The following is a 22792-nucleotide window of genomic DNA, read 5'->3' on the forward strand; positions in this document are numbered from 1 at the left end:
AATTCTGTACTAATAGTGGCCGTTCCTGACACAAAATCAAACTTTAACTGTAACCAATCCAGATTTTGTAAGATTACACCGGAAATATGCAGATAGATATGTTGTAATTGTGATAATAAGTAAATATAAAAATGACTTTTACTTTTACGGCCGTCGTCAAGACAACGGCTGCGAAATTTTGTAGGCACGCGAAGTGCTCATTTCGCGTACGGTTGCACACAAAATCTTTTTTTAACTGAATATAAAAAGCAATAAAATTTGCAAAAAAAATATTTTTTTTGGCGTCTTGTTTTAATTAACAGGGTTATCGTAGAATCCAAAAAAAATGTGCATACAATGAGAGTGTACCACCCATTAAATTTACCACAAAAAATTTTCAAATTATCTTTAGTTTCTGTTTTATACGACTGACCTGTTTTAACTGACTCAGGTTGTATACAGGGTCTCTCAGAACTGGCGGACCAAAATAATACGGTGAATTCATCATCTTCTGGGAATAATAGGAAAAATCTTCAAAAAAATCTATCTTAAATAGTGATTAGGAAAAAAGCTATTTAAACTGACCAATCCTGTTGTTGATCTTAAGTTACCTATAAATTAGTTTTCCTGCTTTATTTGTAACTATGGATGCATTTCAAATGATGCATATGCATTGTTGGGTATCCGCATTGTTTGTGCAATGACGGACGTTTTTAGGTTATAGCATTTTTCAGGTTATAGTATTTCTGCTAGGATGTTCCCTATTGGGAAAACGAACTACGTACTCTTGAGCAGCAACTGTGGCAATCTCATCACACTGTCCATATAAGACAAGCATATCAAAATATTCTGAAGAAGTAAACATTAAGCGTTTTTAATGACTTTTGTAATTGTCAGACATAATTTATTATGACATAATATTCAATTATTATGTCTTTGCAACAATCAAATTTGTTTCGATAGTTACTAATATAATTTTTTAAGGTAATTTTATATCTACACGCGATTGGTCAATTAACAACGTTCTTATTTTAAAATCCAATGAGGATGGATTTTTTTAAATATTTTTCCTATTATTCCCAGAAGATGATGATTTCACCGTATTATTTTGGTCCGCCAGTTCTGATAGACCCTGTATATGTATGATTATTCCATTCACCTGTCATTTGTTAAAAATGGACCAATAAAAACACAATTTTACACATTTGTTATCATGGTTTCAAAAAATTGGACCGAATATTCCCACTCGTGGAAATTGTATCGAAAATACCACTAGTGATCCCAACGATTATTTTTAACAAATGAATGCAGCCTTGACAATTGCTTCCAAATGGACTCACGTCTTTTTTGTGTTCTGCGTTAATTTCTTCTTCCGATTTGCTGCCAAATTGCCAAAGATGGTTCATGGAATAGTCCTCCGAATACAACTCGTAGTCCAAATTATGTAGACTATTTTTCAAACTGGTTTCACTCATTCAATTGTGCTTGCGAATCTCACTCATGCTGACGCACTCGTGGATTCATTCCCAAGCACAATTGATAATTCTTGACCAGTTTGAAAAATAATCGACATAATTTGGACTACTCGTGGTATTATAAATGACTATTCAGTGAACCAAATAAATGATTCAAATAAAAATTTTCAAAGCTAGTTCGCAAATCGCAAATCTGCGTTACACATGATTTCATTGTTCAGTTAACTTCGTAAGTAAAAATTTCCTTGAATAAAAATAATAATTAAGGTTTGTTTAAAATATTCACTTCGACCACTAGTGGAATAGTCTACTGTAATTACACAAGAGGTTTCATTTAGTCGGATAAATATTTTTTGCAACGAAAACGTATTGCTTAGCAATTAGACTAGAAAAATTGCCAATTTTTCGAGTCTAATTGTCAAGCAATTAGTTTGAGTTGCAAATAAATATTTTTCCTGACTAAATGAAACCTCGAGTGTAATTCGGCGAGACAATTTAATGAATGAACAATACTAATTTTATTTTTTTATTTGGTATTAAAGGTATTAGATGCCTAGCAACTAAAGGTATAAGTTACCTGAGTGTTTTTGCCGGATAAAAGTTAGGGCAAACTTTTATCCGCTGTCAAAGTGACAAAATCACAGCGCCTTATGAGATTTTTTATACATGAATTAAATTGTCAGTTATATTTTCACTAGTGGAATATTCGACTGTAATTACACAAGAGGTTTCATTTAGTCGGATAAATATTTTTTGCAACGAAAACGTATTGCTTAGCAATTAGACGAGAAAAATTGGCACGATAAAAGCACGACGGCCGTAGGCCGGAGTTGATTTTATCGTGCCAATTTTTCTCTTCTAATTGTCAAGCAATTAGTTTGAGTTGCAAATAAATATTTTTCCTGACTAAATGAAACCTCGAGTGTAATTCGGCGAGACAATTTAATGAATGAACAACGCAAATTTAATTTTTTTATTTGGTATTAAAGGTATTAGATGCCTAGCAACTAAAGGTATAAGTTACCTGAGTGTTTTTGCCGGATAAAAGTTAGGGCAAACTTTTATCCACTGTCAAATGACAAAATCACAGCGATTTATGAGATTTTTTATACATGAATTAAATTGTCGCTGCAATTTTCTGTTGCTAGGCTACGAAAGAAAATTTCAGCTATTTTATTGGTTAATATTTGAAAAATAACAGGTGAATTGAATAGTCTGTTGAATACAACTCGTAGTCAAAGATAGTAGAATATTTTTCCGATGGTATCACTCATGGTTATTACACTTTCGAACACCATTCGTGCTACGCACTCATGGTGTTCATAAAGCGAATGACCATTCGTGATACCACCACAAAAATATTCGACAATTATTACACTCGTAACTGATTATTGAACACATCAATACCGTAATCCAAAAGGACCGATGGCCTAATGGCTAGCACTGAGAAGATCACCGGGGAAACACAATAGAGAGACCTATGGATTTGCCAAGTGTTGGAGCGGCCGGTCCAATTTAGTTTATGACGCCGCTTCCAATATTCCTGTCGACAATCATCCCCGGTGCCGGTACGTTGGTGGTCTCTTTCACAATAGTGGGAAAGTCCCGCCATCTGGCTCATGCACATCTTGCAAAAGACCACCAGCGTACTACCCATGACGGAGAGGGGGTGCGAATTCACTTTTGTACATTTTAGTTAGTTTTAAGTTAGTTGATAAGCAAAGGTAGAACCAGAAACACCAATACATATTTGCATTAATCTGAAGCATCTATCCTCATTTTGAAATCACGGTCCACATTGTGCGAAACCCCTACGCGTAAAAAGAAAACCCTACCGGACACGCAATTGGCGTGTCATAGGTTCAAACTCCTGGGTGCGGAAACATCCGTCAAACTTCGTAGGAGGCAATTGAACCGAAACACCAAGTCACCCCAATCACGTTGACGTACTTTCTAATATGGCACTGTCCTATCATCAATCCTGTTGCCGCTCTGATTTTTGATTTGCTTTACTGCACCATTTCTTCCGTTTTCTTTTTGAACGTTTTTTTTTGTGACCCTCCGCGACTGCATCAGTCCTGGAACCTTCGTCCAAAAGTCACGGTGCCACTTTGCACGATCTTGTGACGATCTTCTTCGAGATCATGCATGGTACCTAGAAGCTACTTTCGAGGTACCATGCAAGACCGGAACCCACGTTCCGGGCCTCCTAAAACTCTGTCAGACCCCTTCTTTGCAGGGTGATCTACTCTTTCATTTCCTTTCGAAATCCTCTCTAATTTCACTCTATTGTGTCCAGCCAATATTACCAATGTATGAGGTATTCTTGGTATTGTTGTGTTTTCAAAATCTTTTAGTACTGCTTGGTTGTCGGTCCTGATGTGGATCATCCTCTTCCTTCAGTTCCTCCTCAGCAATAATGTTCTGATTCGTCTTGGAACCATCTACATATTATACTACATAGTCTTTTATCTCCTTCTTTAAGTATCTTCCCTTTAAATGGTTTACGATTCTATCAGACTGCATGTTCAGAATGCGTTTTCTTCCATTAAGTCGAAGGTCAGGTCAGGTCCGAAGGCTAGAAGGTCCTTCAACTCCAACTAATGTGTAGTGGAGCGAAATCCAAGAGAGAGTCCATATTCGTTGTGGCCGTGGAAGTGATAAATATCTATCTAGGAATTCGGTATCTTGTGGTATAGTCATAAAAACAAGGAAAAAGAACAAAAAAAAAGACAAAAACTATACTTACATAACTTTATTTAATTAATTATATCGCGCAAAATATTATAAATGTCATGAACTTCAACATACTTAACACCTTTATAGGAATTTTATTATTTCTAAAATTAGTTATTTCTTTTGATTGAATTCTAATAAAATATGCTCCAAGAAAAAATTTAGTTGTTTCCAGTCTTTTCGAAGAACATCATATCCTGCAAGAAAATTTAGTTTTGGTTCGCTGAACGAATTGTTTTCTATACACTTGAGGACTTACAATTAAGAACAAGGCACCCAGTAAAACGGCTTTCATTTTCACATCCAGATCAATCGGGAAAGTAACTCCGAAGTGATCAGAATCGGTGAACATTTCTCTCACCAATCCGCTCCACTGCTTCGTAATCTTTCCGACTTGAGTCTCTCCATCGATCGCTGTTACCTCAAAATCGACATCTCCACAACAACTGATGGTACAAAACGGTCCCTCTATTCTCAATACAGTCTCATAATTCGCGTTTTTCACGGAAAAAATTGGAATACAAAGGCTCCACTCTTGTTGAACGACTCCGATTAGATTCCCGGGAGGTGCCGAAACTTCGATGCTCTAAAACTCACCGAAATCTATCGAGAACAGTCATTTGAGAAATTCCTACTTGAAGACAACAGGGGAAGCAGCAGTTGTTGCACGCCAAGGGGCGGTAAAGGTGGATCACTTCGTTCCTGAAGTTGTCGAATATCTTCATGTCGAAGGGGCGGATCGGGCCACAGCAGTTTCTCGTCAAGCAGTCGGTATCTTCCTTGGCGAAGTACACTTGTTGACCTAAACTATTCTTTATATTGTATTGATTGTTCGTTTCGAATCCGGTGACGACTAAAATGCCACATGAAGTAAAATTGTCAAGGTACCTATATTTGGAAAAGTACCTTCTAGTAGTTCTATTTTTTGGTGGACCAGCAACTGATCGATCTGCGCGAGGTATTCCAGGCCTGGGGGACAATTCAGTGGTGCTTGAGGCGTGTTCATCCAACCACCTGTTACAATAAAATTGGTTCACATTATTCTACCACTACTTGTGCACGATACCAAAGGCGATACTCCAGTTGACGACACAGATATGTAGCTAAAATTTTTGCTTAATGGTTACAAGAGAATCAAAGGAATCAGTATGTTTGGGAGCCGCTGAAAAATTTGAAATTTGGCGAGCAGTTTTGACGTACGACCAACCTATTGTGAATTTCAAAAACATCCAAACTATCAAAGTTCCGTCAAGTTGTGACACTGATTATTGATCTAGTACTTTTCAATGTACTCGGTTGACGATCCTGCAGCAATACAAACCCCGCCAAATTTTTATGACAGTGTCAATTATAATTTGTCAACAATTCGAAAAAAATGGAAAAACAAAAAAGAACAGTACTTAAAGCCAGAGAAAAGCAAGCAATTTACTGTTTTAATGAGATTTTCTGGTCTTTCTATTTAATGTTGCATGTCCATATCAAAATAAATTTTGATCTGACCCAAATTTGACAGAAACATTGAAATCATATCGTGTGTTCCACAAAAAACTCACTCGCAGCAAGCCATGATAAAAGTGAAGTATGTCTTAGTACCAGATGTGAAATGAACTACTAAAGTAAATTTATAGGTTATCTGTCACAACTCACTCTCACTTTGATGCAAATTTGTAAGTAACAAATGAACTACTTCCAATGATCCTAAAATCGACATGCCCAGTCTGTCTATCTCTATTGTCATGGCTTACTGCGAGTGAGTTTTTATTGGAACACACGATACATAACCTCACAAAAAATAAAGCATGGTACATTTTCAACAAAAGTTGTGTTTCAACTTTCAGCCGGGTACATTGCGAATAATAAATTTTCACAAATCGTGACATTTAACAGCACGGATGTTTTTGGAATCCACTATAAAATGTCTAGTTTTTCTGACATTCAAGATTATGTTTGACTTTTATCATTAAATTTTTTTGAGTTTCATCATGAATCTTTGATAAATTTTGTAAAACAAAGGCTTAAACAACAAAGTAAAAAGACTGTAATTGTGAGTAAAAGTATAAAATGAAATATCAAAGAAGTTGCTCAAAATGCTTGCCATCGTTTGCAATGCAAGCTTGAGTAGCACGTGCCCAAGAATGCCGAACCCGATTCAGAATGCCTCTGTTTTGACGAATTTCCTGAGCGGCGTTTTAAAGCCGCAGCCAAACTCCAAACTAAGAAACTCCCAAATGATTTGCAAGACGCTGAGTGCCTGTTCGTGGCTGATTTTTCAATTTCGTCAAGATCAGGCTTATTCATTTCGAAACGGCTGAAATCGCGAAGATGCTGCACAACGTTTACGAAGGTTCGTGTATTGGGAAGTATACTTTATGGAAACCGTAGATTTGCCGTGCTAGCTCTGAATGTCCACCGGCTTCGCCATAGATCAAAACCATCTCGGTTTTCTCCAGGTTGGTGAAAACCATTTGTGATTTAAATTGACGTTAAAATTAAGGTTCTTGTCAAAGTGACTTAATTTTGAATTAACTGACAACAAAAAAAAATCTACTATGATTTTTTATTGAACCATTTTTTTTATAAAATTCAGTGGCTCCCAAACTTTTTTGAAAAACTTTTAGTCCCTTTTTCTCGAAAAATATCAACATTTATACAGTGTGAAATAAAATGATTTACATCTAGTTACTTTTGCATTAACCTTGTAAAAACACGAAATGCCGCTCTACAAAAAAAAGAAAGCCTAACCTCAAAATATATGTATATCCAAATTACAAATGTGATTTATTGCGAAGGGATGATATGAATGCAAAATTGAGATTGAAATTAAAAAGGAGCTAACAAAAGCACAGCTAGTGTTGAAAGTGGCCACCAACGTTTGTTAATTCAATTTAGTAAATTGTAACAATTGTCAATTCGATTGATGACATTTATTGACAGAACTAATAGTTCGGCACTTCGAAAAAAAAGTAGAGCGGTACAGGAAGATTTACATGTGCAAAAATTCCAAAGGTAACTAGATGTAAATCATTTTATTCCACACTGTATAAGGCATTAATTATTGTCTAAATCGTTGCCTATTGTCGAGTTCTACCACTGATTAAAATATCTGCACAACTTTCAAAGTCACCCTGTATAACTAAATATATAAACTTTTCCGTTCATATCCCTAACTTGGTCTATCAAAGATAACCTCGAAATTTACAACTAATTAATGTTTTTTAAGGCTTTGTTTAAACGACCACGAAAAACGTTCAATATTCGTGCGCTGTCACTTTTCAGGTATTCAGCCTGTTTTGCATCACTCGAGACTCGACTCGAATTTCGTTGCCGTTGCCGTTAACTAGAGTCGTGATTAAAGTAAACATAAAACCATATATATTTATGTAATTATAACCTACTAGAAAGAGATTAATTCGTCACCAAAGTAATTGGAGTCATGATTAAATTTAATAAGAGTGTCGTGATACGGCCCAATGTGTTTCTTTCTATCGAGCGATCAAATTAATTTGGATCCGTATGTCTTTGGCGATTGATATGTCCAGATCTAACCTATGTTTCAAGCTGTGTTTATTGGAACGCGGAGTTCAAATAACGATAGATATACGATTTCGGATTTATATCAAAAAATGGACTTTAAATTTTGTAAAGCCTACATTTGGATAGGTTCCACAAGAAGGCGAACTGTGTCGTTCAAGTTCTTACGACATTCCCCATAGACAAAAATTGTTTTCTTTTTCAACAATATTGAAATTTTTGCCATTGTAGTTTATTTTTAAATTATTTTCAACAAATTTTTTCAATTTCATTTTATTTCCAACTAGCTTTTACCCGCGGCTTTGCCCGCAAATTTCAGAATGTTTTATAATTATGTTTCTACTTTCATGTATTGTGATAAACGCAGTAATTTCAATATGAAATTTGTCTTTTTACGAAGAATAATTAAAACTTTACTGTAGACTACTTTTTTCTTCGACTATATAAACAAAAAGATCAATACGATAAGAAACTAACACTATGACCACTTACCAATTCATGAAAATACGCCAACATAACACTTTTATTTTCAGTTGTAACCTTATTTAGATCCTCCTATTGTTTGATTGTCTCGTTTGATTTCAAATACCTGCCTTTTGATTTTTCCGGTATTAAGCTATTTGAAGCTTGTTCTGCTTCATTTAAGACATCTTCCGGTAAAACACAGTCATTCAAACACATTTTGCGAAATTGCTACTTTTATAAACAACCAAATGTAACTATGACACCTGAACATATCATGCAAACGCGATTTCCAACTCGAAAAAACTTTTTTTTGTGCTTAACAGGCTTAAAAATGATAATAGGGGTTGCTTTTTGTGAGTGTCAAGCGGCGAAGGTGACGATATACTCGGAGGATGAAATAGGGGTGAAGCGGCGTAGGTGAGGGTATTTCCAACTCGAAAAAACTGTCTTTTTTTCTTAACAGGGTTGAAAATGGTAGTAGGGGTTGGTTTTTGTAAAATGAAAGTAGACAGTAAATTTCCCATTGTTTTGAAGATCAAGTGTACAAAATTTCATCAAGATCGGAGTAAAACTGTAGATTTGCATACAAAATTTATAAACAGACATTCAGTTTTATATATATGTATAGATAAAGCGCGCCCGCTTTTGACAGTTATTAAGGGGTGTACAAAATGTTGCTTGGCAACGTTTCATCAATTGTTTCAAAAGGTCAAAAGGTCAAATTTTTAGCGACAAAATCTAATCTTTTTGTTGGATCAGACGAGTGATTTAGTTACATAATTGTTTGTGTGGACACCTACGGTGTGATCAAGAATGACTGAATCTGTTGGTAACAACGAAATTTGGCAAATTTGAAATTTACCATGAAAGGTCCATTTTTGTAATAGCATAAACATAACCGACATAACCAAAAATGTTTTTAATGTCGTCTCAAGTTAAAAAATCCTGTCAGTGCCAATTACGAGATCAAAAACAACAGTACTTTTCAATTGTTTCATTGCCAACAGACTCAGTCATTATTGATCACGCTGTATTTTTTATGTTTATTAACAATCTAACATCTAACATCTAACATCTAATAATAATTGCGCTTAATTTTCAATAAAGGAAACATGCGATAAAATACATTTTTTAACTTGAGGTAATTTTATTATTACTAATTTCAATCTTCACCGCCTAAAATATCTGTATTTTAAATTTCATAAAAATCCGTTCTCAAATAATCGAGATATTACGCTCGAAAATCTTAGTTGAGACACCCTGTATATAATTATTATTATTATTATTATTATTATTATTATTATTATTATTATTATTATTATTATTATTATTATTATTATTATTATTATTATTATTATTATTATTATTATTATTATTATTATTATTATTATTATTATTGTAAAGCTGACTCACAGGTATATAAACCCAATTACGAGTCAACTGAAAAAGATCAGCTATTAATACTACTGATTCTCATGGCGAGAAGACTATGGAAACTCGATTAGGTTGTATACGAACTTAGTGCTCTGATCTCTTGCCTGTTGGTACAAAAAACGTCTAACTTTCCCTCCACATCAGAGTAATTCTTAACCATCTCATATAGGCTAGAATATTGTAGCAGATTGGTTCTTGCAGTATCTAGATAGAAGGTACCATGCTTACGACAACTAAAAGAGGAAACTCTGATGGAAAACTGAGATAACAAGTAGGGGCAATCAACTGAGCAATTAAAAACGTCTGAGAGAAACTTAATGCTGGCTAATTTACGCCTAGAAGCTAGGGATGGAATCTGCACCTGCTCTAAAAGGGTCTCGTGTGGCACACCTCTCTGTGGATACTCACCAGAAGAAAAATACATGAAAGATTTGGCAAACCGTCTCTGGACTTTTTCAAGAGACCAAATATGAACTTTGTAACAGGGTGACCAAACAATACTGGCGTACTCAAGTGTAGATCTTACATACGTTTTATAGAGACAAAGGAGAGTTTGTGGATTATCAAATAATTTCCCATTTCGTATGACGAAGCCCAGAGATTTATACGCTTTAGACAGAACATATTCAACGTGACTCCGAAATGTAAGTTTGGAATCGAACACAACTCCCAGATCTTTAAACTCATTAACACGCTGTAATGCCGAATTTTCAATCGAGTAGTTGAACCTGATAATAGTGTCCCTCCTCGAGTAACTTACTACATTACACTTATTAATATTAAGAAGAAGGTTGTTAGTTCTTGCCCAGTTTTGAATCAGATCAATATTGCGCTGTAGTTTAAGACAGTCTTCGTCGGTTTGTATGACATTATAAATTTTTAGATCATCTGCGTATAGTTGAAAAGGCACATCCAGGAGGTCAGTCATGTCGTGGCTAAATATAACAAAGAACAAAGGACCAAGGACAGATCCCTGAGGAACTCCAGAAAGTTGCTGAAACAGCCCGGCACTAAAACCTCTGTACTGAACGAACAGGGCCCTGTCACTAAGATAAGACGCAATAAGTTGAATTAGATTGTCCGAAAAACCAAAACTATCCAACTATCGAACGCTTTTGAGAAATCCATGTAGATGACATCAATCTGTTTACGAGCGTCCAAGTTTACTTGGAGAAAATGCGTTACCGAAAGTAAATTTGTAACCGTAGATCTTCGGGCCTGAAAACCGTGCTGAAAGAAGGATGTCATATGTGCAACATGATTGTAGATGCCATTAAAAAGTACAAGTTCAAATATTTTTGAAAAGTTGTTAATAATGGCAATAGGTCTGTAATTAGTTATCTCACACCTGTCACCATTTTTATAAACCGGAGTAATTCGTGATTCCTTCCACTTAACCGGAAACGCAGAACACTTAATTATGGAGTTGAAAATTACTTTTAACGGAGGTGCCAACAGATGTCTACAGTCACGAATCAGGAAGGAAGGTATCTGATCAGGACCGCAAGTTTCATTGTTCTTTAGCTTATTTATCGCTAATACTATTTCCCTTTCTGTTACCCGGTCAACATACAAAACATTTTGATTGACTGTTGGGTTGTGTGTAGTAATACTAGAAATGCTGTTTCTATTAAACGACTGAGAAAAGTAATTTGCAAATTTGTTCACAATATCTTTAGGATCTTTGATTATTAATCCTCTATCATTCATAACAGCCGGAATTGAAGTTGTTTTTCTCATTGAATTCAGATATCCCCAGAAACATTTAGGATTTGTCTTGATTTTATCATTCATGTTTACTATAAAGTTCCTATATGCAGCTTTTATTTTAGTTTTCACTTCCGACCTAAGGCTCTTAAAACAAATGTAGTCTTCAATTGCCCTGGAATGTTTGTACTTCTTTAATGCTTTATGCTTTCTTTTTATCAGACCAATGATTTCCCTATTAAACCACAACGGATATGAACCAAGTGATTGACGTTTCTTGGGAACGAACTCGTCGAAAATCGAGAATAGTGCTTTATACAATAAGTCAACACCTTCATCTGGATTAGGAATACTGTCAAGAACCGTCCAATCAACATGAGACAATGCCAGATACAATCCACGGAAATCAGCTTTTTTATAGTTGTAGCTGTCACAAGTAGAAGTGGGAAAATTTTCACAAAATTCAGCACAAACTTCGATGTGTAATGCAGGATGGTATTTATCCTCTCTAAGAAGGATATAATTAGCTTTGGTGACACAACATGAACCATTACTCAAAACTAAATCCAACAGTTTTCCCATGTTATTAGCTACATTATTGAATTGATTCAAAGTAAAAAAATTGCAAAAGCATGAAAAATGTGTGTAAACTGAAGATGACGATTTGCTCTGAGACCACAGAATGTAATCAGGCATATTGAAATCTCCCAAGAAAATCACGTCTGAATCGTAGAATAGATTGTTCGAAATTAGGAAATTAGGAAAGAAGTGTTGTGTAGCAGTCAACCTTAGACCCCGGGGGAATGTACAATGCGCAAATAACTAAGGACTTGTTACCAAGAATAGCCTCAACAGCTACCAAATCTACACAATTGACTTCTGACAAATTACCGATGTTGCTAGTGTCCAATTTCACAGCCTTTATGTTACTTTTGATTGCTATCAACACCCCACCACCCCTTTTAATTTTGGATGTGCCAAAGTCTCTGTCACATCTGAATACATTGTAGGAATTTATGTCAAATACTTCACCATCCATTACAGACTGAGACAGCCAGGTCTCAGTCAATACAATAAAATCATAGAGGGAGGAGTTACTAGATAGGGACAACTCTTGCAATTTAGAATTCAAACCTCTTACATTCTGATAATAGATGTGTAAATTTTTAGTCCGCAGGGAAGTATTACCTACCCAATTTGAGTAAGAAACTTTTAATTGCTATTTTATTAGATCACCAAAAATGTCATCCTTTAATTTCTGAACATTCCTCTTGTAACATGGGCAACGATCGTGATCCCAAGCTGCATGAGCAACTTCCCCAGAGTCGGTTTCCTCCCTATTCATGGTGTTGTGAGTTAAGCAGTTAACACATTTTAACATGTCATCAGTGGCTTTACACTCTTTAATCTCATGTTTACCAGCACATCTTGGACAACTAACTTGATTCTTACAATTTTTTATCGAATGGTTATACCCATTACATCTGTAGCATCTAACGCATCATAAATGGTACACCCATCCAATCCAATCATACAGTGCCCACTCTTCAAAGCCATATTATAAGTAAGTATATCCACCTCCAACACAATTTGGCAGACGTCGTTTCGTTTCTTAATGGGCGAGTACTTAATTAGTTTATAATAAAATAATATACAATATATACAGGGTGCCCCGAAATTCGTGGAAGAATTTAGCAGTACGTTGTTGAGTAGTCATAAAATATCAAGTAAAAATCACTCAAACTAGACTTTCGAACAGGGCGGTTATAATCTGTGTTGGTCAGTTGGGCCAGGCGCAGGTAGAGGGATTTATTTATCGTTCAGTTTAGCGTTATTTGTAATCTTCTCTTCGTATGTCTATGTTCTCGAGAGCACCAAACAAAATACTTTATTAGAAGTGTTGCTGTATTGCTATAGGAATAAATATTTAAAATCAAAGATACAACATTAAAAAAATGCACGGTGTGGTGCGCTAACTCTCTTTCGCTCTTATCTATCTTTAACAGTTACCCCTATTTGCGGCCACTTTTCCATAAGCAACCGTATTCCATCGTGTAGAGAAAAAAAATGGCTTTAATTTGATATACAATTTATGAGGATACCTTATGAAGGTATAAATTAAACAGAGAGGTACATGTTTACACCCGGTTGCCAAGGGGTTGCGGCCAAGTAAGACATGGCAACCCAAACTTTTCAATTTCTTTACACATCTCTCTTTGAAATGACTTATAATTTATGTAAAAAACAAGTGAACGAAACTGTTTGGGGAAAAATTATTTTATTTAATTTTAATTAAAAAATACTTGCGGTCATATTTTGATAGGCAACCCTGCAGAAACATATTTCTCTATTCATAATTATCTATAAAAATTTTGTTTTGATTAAAAAACAGATGAACGTAGAAATCATGCAGTGGGATCTTAGACTATCAGATGTGGTCAAATTTAAGAGCATTATCTCTCTGGCCCAACTGCACGGTCAATTTAATCCTCCCCCTGCCCTCCGCGTTTACCTGCGTCTTTGGCGTTCGGAAATAGTTATTTAAAGCTTGTTTGACACGATGCTAAATTTTGTAGAAAATTTGTTAGAAAATGAGAGAGACCCTCGACCAGGACCAATGAACGATCAGGATCATAGTCTGTCTTTGTCAGATCCTGATCGTTCATTGGCCCTCTCTCATTTTCTAACAAAATTTCTACAAAATTTAGCATCGTGTCATACAGCCTTAAGTGTAAAAAGTTATCCTTTATTGCACGAACGGGTTTAAAATACGACCGAGGTAGAAACTAATTATTCACAATATTGACATTAAAAGTACAATAATTACGGTTTTTGAAAAGTAATCCATGCTCTGGAAGTGTGCATTCTGGTTTTTTTGCTGCACTTACAATTTCGGGAGGTGTACACGAAAACGCTTCCTCAACAGTTTCCCTTCCTTCTGCAGGCTTTTGAGCAATGTTTTTTGTAAAAACACAAAGAACACCGACACAAACTGACACAACAATTCTTTCTGTTTATTCGTTGTCACTAGTTACAATAATCACTGGACATCTGATTTTAACAAAAAATTCGAAAAGCGAGCGTTTTGTGCATTTTTTCGCGCGTGAGGGAGAAAGTGACAGTCCTCGGAAAACGTCAACTTTGCGTTGTCAAATGCAAGCGCAAAGACCTACTTTCTACATCGATTGTAGAAAAAACGATTTGTTGGTAACAGGGTAGACATTTGACAGATCTTGACGTTATATTTATTTGAGGTTATGATAACCATGGATCAACACAAAATATCGCTGATATTAATATTAAAACAGTGTTTTTAATCTTTAAAAACAATGTATAAAAGGCAAGTAAAGGAACACAAAAACAAAACCAGATCAGACTTGACAGGATGGACACCATATGACGTGCATATGACAATTCCCCCTCCATTTCTAGCGCGTTTTAGCAAAAAAACGATTGAATTGAGCTACTGGATGGATGATAGGCGGCAATAAAACGCACCTAATACCGCGCGTTCAAATAAAATCCTGGGCTGGGAAGGCGTTGGAAACCGTCAATTGTTTTTTTAAAGCGTAGATTAATTGGAGCATGTTGACAGCGAATCTACGACATTTGAGCGCGCGACAAATGAGCGCGCGACAAAAGAGAGCCGCAATATGAGGGCAGCGACAAAAGAGCGCAGCGACAAAAGAGCGCCACGACAAAAGAGCGCCGCGACAAAAGAGCGCCGCGACAAAAGAGCGCCGCGACAAAAGAGCGCCGCGACAAAATAGCGTGAGACAAATAAACACTGTGACAAGACAGGATTTTGAAAAAGCAGCAGTCAATGTATTTACGGAGGAATTTCCAAATTCGAGGTTGCAAGGTTGCTTTTTCCATTTTTCGCAGGCAATTTATCGGCATGTCCAATCTGCAGGACTCCAAGCATCTTATGCTGCAAATCCTGAATTTGCACTCATGTCACCTGCCAGCATTGACATTTGTGCCAATACAAAATGTACAGGATTATTTGGTAATTGTTCACTTTAACTACTTCTGGAATTTTCGCGTTTTTTCTGGCTAGACAGCCTCAGGGCGTCCTCCTAGATCGTGTCTCACCATTCAAACCTTGTGCAAATGCCTTTTTTTTCTCTCTTGTTGTGTTTCAAGGTCGCGTCAAGGTCGCGCCAAGTCTTAGTATAACTAAAGGGTAAGGAAAATTTTCATTTGCACAAGGTTTGACTTCTTCAAAACCTTCAATATGGAAATTAATTATTGCCTTAAGAAAGGCAAAGGCAACCTGTATTTACCTTCTTTTGTGGTCACGCTCTTTTGTGGCCGCGCTCTTATGTCGTCGCGCTCTTATGTCGTCGCGCTCTTATGTCGCCGCGCTCTTATGTCGCCGCGCTCTTATGTCGCCGCGCTCTTATGTCGCACGCTCTTTTGTCGCGCGCTCTTTTTGCGGCGCGCTTTTGTCGCGATACCGTTGACAGCTAACCTAAAATTTACAGCCAAAAAGTCTTTCTTTTTTTTTCTTTCTTTGTAATGTTTTATATTAAAAAGAGAATAACTTAACGATTCCTATTCTCGAAGCAAATATCTAAGGGCACCCTTTGCTGAAAACAACTTTTTGGCCCAACTGACATACCTTCGTTATAATATAGCAGATCGTGCTATTTTTATTCCTGCATATAGAAGTTTTCTTCCAATTTTCTCATTAAACCTAATTCAATCGCATATGAATGAATGTAATATTAATAATGACAAAAGGTAACTTTATTGAAGTCAAAATGGAAATTATAAAAAGACACACCAAACTACGACAAATGTGCAAAGTTGCGTCCATGAATATTTAGGTAAACGTTTACACCTTCAACGAATATTCCGTTTTTTACTTTTGTAACGTCTCAGGTGTAACGCTTGCCGCAGCTCCATTTATTCTGTTCAGTAAGTGTTCTCGTTTCTGCTGCTATGTAAAACAACATTTTTCGTAGGAAAAAGTCTAAACGGTTTAAATCTGGTGAACGTGCAAACCATGCCAATAGTTATTTGGATCACAAGTCCAGAAAATGATATTTTGCGAGTGTGAGTGAAATTGCGTAGCCGAGGCGATTTAGCCGAGGCGAGCAACACGAGCACTCGCAAAACATTTTCTGGACGTGTAATCCACAAAATTTTTCATGCCGACAAATTTAAATCATTTTTAAAAAGTAAAAAATTTGTTTCACAAGCGAAATCGAACCCGCGACCCTCGCGTACCTGAGCCGAAACGGAGTCCGTCGGCTACATTCAATGCTACCTGCCCATTCTCTCGCGAATTTTTGTCAAGGTCACTTTTGTAAGTACTAGGCCGGGAATTTTACGTTCCCGGCGGATTTTGAATCATGCAAAACCGTCGATAACGGCCGGCGGCATGAAAAATAAGATAGGTACACATCGCAATGATACATATTTGTTTACAGGGTACATTTTTATTTCAGATAAAGATAAATTTCACGTCCGAAATGATATCATCAGAAAAAAAATATTGACATTCAGTCAATACACAGGTATGTTGTCACCAACAAAGATGATGTATATTTGTATAAAATGTTGTCAAACCTACATTTATAAAAAATTCTTCAAGTTGAAAAAGCAAACATTTATTAAGTGTTGCTGAGAATCACACATAAATGTATGCAACAAGCATTTTTTTTTTCTCAGTTTTAAACAGCTTTATCTTTTACATGGTTGATTATTGTATACGTATACATACCGGGTGTAGAATTAGTTTACGAGACATAGGATTTTACATGTAAAAATAAAGAGTTTCAGTTATTGGCGCCCCTATTAATTTTACGGCAAAATAGTTAAAATGAAAGTTGGAGAGAATTAAAATTACTGTCTAATTTCGGTCTTACTTTTTTTCTAACATCTTGTGGTACTGAAAGAAAGGCAAGAAAGAAGTTGACACAAAAACAGTAAAAAGTACTACTAAGCATGAAATTGTATTTCTTTCTTTAAATGTTATTATGGAGGATCTTTTTTAAACAACTTCCAAGCAACACTTGCTTCAGGTTTCCCAGACCGATCAATTCCTGCCACAGAAACAATTGGAAGAATTGTAGAGAGGTTTGAGCATTTAATGGAAGATACCTTTTCATTCATCCTGTAATCCTGTACGACTTCATTTGAAGGGCAAATTAAAAGACAATTAAATAATAGAGAAACCATCCGACAAATACATAGTATTTTAAAAGTCAAATTTCATGGCTTGTGCTACTTTTTTTGTGTTAACTCCTTTCTTGCTTTTCTTTCAGTACCACAAGATGTTAGAAAAAAACAAAGAGTGGAATTAGTCACTATTTTTAATTCTCTCTAACTTTCATTTTAACTATTTTGGCATAAAATTATTAGGGGAGCCAATAGAAACTCTTTTTTTTTTTACATGTAAAATCCTATGTCTCGTAAACCAATTCTACACCCGGTATGTGTTATTTGTTTACTTATAACTAAATAATTATTGAATAGATTTTGGTAAAATCTTCACTAATAAGTAATAGTTGTAGTGGTAGCGGTAGCGGTAGCAGTAGCAGTAGTAGTTAGTAACTTTTATTGTGATGAAAATATTCAAATCATTTTTGGAACAAAGTTGGAAGATCTTTAACCTATCGGATAGATTACAATTCAATATCCTAAACTGTCGAACAAGTTGTGATTAGCACTCATCTTTGTAGTGGAGAGCCGTTAGATTTATACCCCGAACCAAGTCGCCAGTGATCAAATTATCATTTTATCTTTTGAAATGTATTTTCGACATTGCATACTAAAACGTTTACCTTTTGTTTTTTCTCGCTTTTTATTTTTTATTTTTTTTAAATAAATTGTTTTAAAATTTTTAATACATATGTGTTTTTTACCTGTAAAGTTAAGGTTTCAAATCCTAAAGTGATTTTTTTTAAGCAAAGCATATTTGAGGTCTCAGGTGCAAAAAAGAGCTGACAGGTAGAAGAAAAGGTAGTGAAGGGGTGAGCGGAATCTTTTCAGTGATAATTTACCATAAGTGCTTATTCACAATGGACATAAGACATAAGAAATACATAAGAGATAGCTAAGAATAATTTGTAAATTTTGGCAACTGGAAAATAATTTATGTGTCCATATAACTCGAATACATGCCTTTTTGTACACAACAATAATGTTCACTGAGGTCACTTCTCATAAGTTACGTAAAAATTAATAGTATATCCACTGCATGTATCATGAATTTCTTATGCCTTATGTCAAGCTTATGTCCATTGTGAATAAGCACTAATAATTGAGCTGTTAATTTGGTGCTGTCTGCTATGCAAAATATTACAGTTTCGTGATTACAAACATTTTTTTGTGTTACATAGTTATTTACTGTTACTTCCATATACAATTTTCTGCAAATTGTGTCAATAAGGTATTTGATTTTCTTGACGATCATACAGTAATGTATGTTTTCTTGCACCTATTGTTTTATTTATTGCGTTAGACGTATTTTCAATTGCAGCTTATCTTTGAAAATGGATGTATCGAACAACAACGATAATCAGGAAGAAAATATCTATTTCGTATGTCAAAAAATAGGATCAAGCTCCGAATCGAGTTCAGACGTGGAAGAAGTAATAAAAGTTATGAGGGGATTACCTACTCTAAGTGCTTATTCACAATGGACATAAGACATAAGAAATATGATTCTTCATGCCTTTTTGTACACAACAATAATGTTCACTGCGGTCACTTCTCATAAGTTACGTAAAAATTAATAGTATATCCACTGCATGTATCATGAATTTCTTATGCCTTATGTCAAGCTTATGTCCATTGTGAATAAGCACTTAGAAATGCTTCTGCAGAAAGAGAGGATAGGTTATTAGAATTTTTGATTTCTTCAAAATTTGTTTATGCGCATTCAACATGCAGTCAAAAATACATTCACAATAAGTACATTCAAATCTATATACAGTGCCTTTTTTTTAACGCTGGCCATAGGGATTTACATGACAAAAACTTTGGATCGTGTTAATAAGCTTATTAGCAGTAATTTTTAAGTGAAATTTGGCAGAATATTAGATTACTATTTTATAAATCAATTTAAGTTTATTTTATACTACAGAATAAAATAATTACGGAATTAATTTAAAAAAAGTACTTTTAATTTATTACATTATTTCTTGCTCAGAAGTTTTTATAATCGTTAGACAGTTACAAAATGTTCGACAAAATTTTTATGATCGTTTTGGTTAGTGTCTTGCAGCCTAGGGAAGACAGTTTGAACAATTTATGAAATGAAAATTCAAAAATAATTAAAATAGTTTAATATTGTTGAAGTAGAATTTTATTTATTTTGATGTAATTATGATTTCCTATGTTTTATGTTTATGAAATAAAACTGCACATTTTTCAAAGTCTCTCCCTTTCAATCATTTCTTTATTTGAAAAGGTGTCCACTGAAAATTATTACTGTTTAACGTTTGTTGAGTTTACATTACGTCAGCCTACTTGGCAAGCCACGTGGTAAATTTAATAAATCTATTTTTGCTCTAATTCTTCTTTTCTAATTCTAATTCTAATTTTACTAATCTAATATCCTACCAAATTTCACTTAAAAATTCCTACCAAAAAGCTCATTAACAGACCCTAAACTTTTTAGTGTGGCCAGCGTTAAAAAAAAGGCACTGTATACGGGGTGCCCCAAAATTCGCGGAACAACGTAGTATAGTGGAACCAGAAATATAGTGTTTTTATGGATTCTGGTCGATAATTTCTTTTACAATTTTGGGGTCACTTTTATTACCAACTTGAAGAGAATTATAAATCTTCTATGACAGATGTTTTTGAGCCGTCTGAAAATGGACCATCGGAGACAAAGGTAGGTAGAGCCCAGTCGCGCGACGAGTGCCAGAAGTTTATTGCCCTGCCATAACTGACCCTCTCAAGTTAATGTACTCCATCCCTCATAAAAACACTATATTTCTGGTTCCACTATAGTACGTTGTTAAGTTAGTATTAAGATATCAGGTAAAAATGTTTAAAAAAATCCATCTTCTTTTTTGTAGAAGATATCGACCTATTCGTTACACTAAATGTGGCAACATTTAAAAACATTCTATGCATCCCAATAGTCTCCAAATATTTCATTTTTGTTGTATCCTTGGAAATGAGAGGGAAAAATCAAAACCGTGTTGCCGTACGCTATCTGAGGTAAAACGAACATTAAATTACTACTTGAAAATGCTGGAAATAATGAAGAAAATAATTGCAAACTTGATCACAATCGTTCAAAATTATTAGGCCACTGGCTAGTACAAGACAAATAGTCAAAATCTTTTTTATTATTTAAAATAAATGAGATCAAAGCTGTACCTTTTGGGCCCCCATATCTTCAAATCTAAGAGGTATAGAATTTTTTAATTATTTTTCTCGTTATTTTCTAACATGAATTGACATTGCCTCATTGAGTTGTTCCGCGAATTTTGGGGCACCCAGTATAAAAATGAATCGCCGTTCGTTAGTCTCGCTAAAACTCAAAAACGGCTTGACCGATTTGAATATTTATTTTTTTCTTTTGTTCGCTTTACTTCAGGGGTGGTTTAAAAAGAAAAAAAAATCGGAAAAGTTGCCCGGAAAATTGGAAAATTCGGGAAAAACTGAAAGTGCTTTTTTCTGTGGGAATGGCTGGAACGATTTGGCTAATTTTTTTTTAATGTTCGTAATAATCCGTGTGAGGTTTTTATGTAAAGAAAAATTGGAAAAGTTACCCGGAAAATTCGGGAAAAACTGAAAGTGCTTTTTTGTGGTAGATATGCATAATTTTGCATTTTTTTTTTTTTGTTTTGTTCGTTATAGTCGTGAAAAAGTTTTGAGGAAAAAAAAATCGGAACAATTACAAAGGAAAATCGAAAAATTGGGGCAAACTGCAAAAATTATGATTTTCGTATGCATTCTCGATCATAACTGACGATAGGAACGACATATTTAATTAATTCTTATTTTTTTTGTTCGATATGCCCCGGGATGGAAATAACTCAATTAAATGTTTTCAATAGAAAAAAAATCTGCAAAAACTAAATTAAAATAATTCGGGGAAACCTGAACTCAAGACCATAACTCAGGATTCGAACGATGGCTATGCGTAATTCTTTTTTGGTTTTGTTTGTTAGGGTTTTGGATAAGTTTTCGGAAAAAACAATTCGGGACAATTACAAAGGAAAGTCGGAAAATTCGGACAAATTTCAAAAATTATAATTTTTGTATGCCCTCTTGATCATAACTGACAATAGGAGCTACATATTTGCTTGATGCTTTTTTTTGTTTTCAATTGACAAAAAATTCTGGAATATTTGAAGAAAAACCTGGAAAAACGCAATCCAGTAAATTAAAATAAAATTACATTTGCTTTTACTTTTGTGTTGTTTCGCGATCTGTCCAACAAATATAGTACATAGTTGTTTTATTTCTATTCCAATTTATTTGCCTACATGCACAAATGTTATTTGACAGCTGATCGTGAAATTGGGAATCAAACCAATCGGATTGTTTACTTGAACATTGATCTTGCAATCGAAATCGAAATGTAAATATTGGGTGATTCAAAATAATTGTGGATAAATCTGGCAACTGATTTAAATTGGAAAGATAATTGTTTTATTTGTGGAAAAGAAGCCGATGAGATGAAGGAAGATCTTCGAAAAAAAATTCATCATGTAACCAATGCAGTTTTTAAAGAAACTGTTCTGGATTTAGTTCAACAACGAAAAGAGGATTTATGCAGAGAGGTGCACAGAAGGGTTTCCGGTGTAATAGATTTAATGGCGGTGGAGGATAGACACCATGCGGATTGTTATACTGGTTTACGAGATGAATCGAAGCGTGTTGGTCGAAAAAAGAAAATTTGTTCGCGTTTTCGCGAAGGACCAATTGCGATATCGTTTGGCAAAGATTGGTGAAGTAAAAGAAAGACTTATTGAGATGATGTTTCTCGTTTTATTCTTCAGTTGCAAGTGCGTACAGATCTAACAAGGGTTTGCGTTAGGGGGGGGTGGTAACCCCCACCAGTGGTAGGGCTAACGGCCTGAACATGCCGCCCCCCTTGAAGTTTATGACTTCAACAACATTTACAAAGGAAAAAAAATATATATACATAAAAAAGAATTAAAAAAAAAAATACTTATACAAATTACACAAAGCATGAAAAAACAAGGAAAAATAAAAAAGAAAAAAAATGATTTGAAACGAAAAATTATTTTTAAACCGCTTCGGTTGGAATGTTACACAGTTTTTTCACTGCACGTTTATAAGTGCCACTAACCGTTTTCACGGAAACCACCCGCACAACACCGTCACTTCCTGGGTGCACGTGTACTACGCGTCCGAGTCTCCATTGAAGTGGTGGCAGGTTGTCTTCTATTAAGACCAACAAGGCCCCTACGTCGACGTTCGGATGTTGATCTTGTTGGCCTCTGGGACGGGTCTGCAACTGC

The 22792-nt window shown here is 35.1% G+C and overlaps 1 protein-coding gene across 5 annotated transcripts in view; it reads right to left on the minus strand.

Moving 5' to 3' along the window:
* Positions 1-4194: 4194 nt before the first annotated feature.
* LOC138122985 (phospholipid scramblase 1-like) overlaps positions 4195-22792 on the minus strand; it is a 40470-nt gene continuing 21872 nt past the window's right edge. For all 5 annotated transcript variants that reach the window (XM_069037443.1, XM_069037442.1, XM_069037441.1 and 2 more), the window contains 4 exons: positions 5097-5204; positions 4826-5043; positions 4450-4776; positions 4195-4387 (listed from right to left, as the gene is read on the minus strand). In XM_069037443.1, coding sequence (XP_068893544.1) covers positions 4352-4387; positions 4450-4776; positions 4826-5043; positions 5097-5204 — 689 coding nt within the window. In that variant the 3' untranslated portion in view covers positions 4195-4351. The remainder of the gene's footprint in view (positions 4388-4449; positions 4777-4825; positions 5044-5096; positions 5205-22792) is intronic.

This window comes from Tenebrio molitor, chromosome 2, assembly GCF_963966145.1.
Source record: "Tenebrio molitor chromosome 2, icTenMoli1.1, whole genome shotgun sequence".
NCBI classification, from domain to species: domain Eukaryota; kingdom Metazoa; phylum Arthropoda; class Insecta; order Coleoptera; family Tenebrionidae; genus Tenebrio; species Tenebrio molitor.